This window comes from Eurypyga helias, unplaced genomic scaffold (assembly GCF_000690775.1).
Source record: "Eurypyga helias isolate BGI_N326 unplaced genomic scaffold, ASM69077v1 scaffold87, whole genome shotgun sequence".
NCBI lineage: Eukaryota > Metazoa > Chordata > Aves > Eurypygiformes > Eurypygidae > Eurypyga > Eurypyga helias.
The window spans coordinates 9,767-11,331 of NW_010260881.1; the positions used below are offsets into that span (position 1 = coordinate 9,767).

The 1,565-nt window shown below is 57.4% G+C and overlaps 1 protein-coding gene across 1 annotated transcript in view; it reads left to right on the plus strand.

Moving 5' to 3' along the window:
* Positions 1 to 1,565, plus strand: part of ATP1B1 (ATPase, Na+/K+ transporting, beta 1 polypeptide) — a gene marked incomplete at its 5' end in the record, with an annotated part of 12,130 nt that overhangs the window by 7,639 nt on the left and 2,926 nt on the right. The window contains one exon of the mRNA XM_010155164.1: positions 180 to 364. Coding sequence (XP_010153466.1) covers positions 180 to 364 — 185 coding nt within the window. The remainder of the gene's footprint in view (positions 1 to 179; positions 365 to 1,565) is intronic.

Genomic DNA, 1,565 nt, shown 5'->3' on the forward strand with positions numbered 1-1,565 from the left:
CAGGGCCCAGCCTGCGTGTGGGGGGCGGTGGCGGGGGGGTGCAGGGCTGTGGTGTCACTTGCCAGTTTGGAGGGGGGATGTCCCAACTAGGCAGCGAAGATGCTGCTGGGCATGTTGCCGGCCCTGCCAAGGAAAGGGCCGCCTTGCACACGGTTGTCTTTTTGTGTCTCCCGTGACAGACACACCTGCTGAGTACAAAGAGAGGGGACTGTACAATGATATCCAGGGCCAGAAGAGGGTCTGCAGGTTCAAACGTGAATGGCTGGAAAACTGTTCTGGAATAAACGATCCCACCTTTGGGTACAAGGATGGCAAACCATGCATCCTCGTCAAGCTCAACAGAATTATTGGCTTCAAACCTAAGGTAAGTACCTCTTGCCTTCCTAGTCGAAGCTGCTGGCAAGGAGGAGGAGCTGGCTGCAGGTTTGCCCTGCCTGCTTTTCTGTCTCTGGGGAGAGACGAGTATTAAACCCCTTTGCAGGGGAGACAATCTGGGTAACTGGCCTTAGAAATACTTTACACTAAAAAGGAATGAGAACCGTGCACGGCGAGCTGGTAACGAGTGAAGCTCCCAGCATGAACGCAGGGCTACTTACCTGGTACCTTCAGCAATGCTGACCAAATTCATAGAATCGTAGAACCATAGAATGGTTTGGGTTGGAAGGGACCTTAAAGATCATCCAGTTCCAACCCCCCTGCCATGGGCAGGGACCCCCTCCACTAGACCAGGTTGCTCCAAGCCTCATCCAGCCTGGCCTTGCACACTTCCAGGGATGGGGCATCCACAGCTTCTCTGGGCAACCTGTCCCAGTGCCTCACCACCCTCTCCAGGAAGAACTTCTTCCTGATATCTAATCTAAACCTCCCCACTTTCAATTTAAACCCGTTACCCCTTGTCCTGTCACTACAGCCCCTTGTAAAAAGTCCCCCCCAGCTTCCTTGTAGCCCCTTCAGGCACTGGAAGGTGCTATAAGGTCTCCCCGGAGCCTTCTCTTCTCCAGGCTGAACAAGCCCAACTCTCTCAGCCTGTCCCCATAGCAGAGGGGCTCCAGCCCTCGGAGCACCTTCAGGGCCTCCTCTGGACTCGCTCCAACCAGTCTAATTGCTCTGACGGGGGTTTTCCTTCGAGTGATCAAACCCATTTCCAGTTCCGGTGTGCTCCCGTGGGGCCGGCATGGCCCAGCTCTACCTGCCGTCAGATGGGTTCGTTGTGTCACGGCCTGACGCACTCCGTCCCTCCCTCCGGCGGCGCAGCGCTGCCTTGCTACAACCACTTCGTTAGACAAAGCTCTCCCGGCGTTTGCGCTCAGACGGGTGCGCGGTCTGTCACGCGTGAGCTGCAGCCGTGGGTCGGGCCGGGCAGGTGCAGAGATCGTGGGGCTGTCAGATGCGGGTTGGCTACGCGCTGTGGGACGTCTCTGTGCCGCACCTGCAGGCACCTTCGCGGTGACGCTGTTCCTCTGGGCACAAACGGCTCCGATGTGTTTAAACGCTAAAAGCCGGAGTGACAGAGCACGGGTCAGGCGGTCTGCAAAACCCGCCGCTCCTGTCTGGGGGGGTGATGG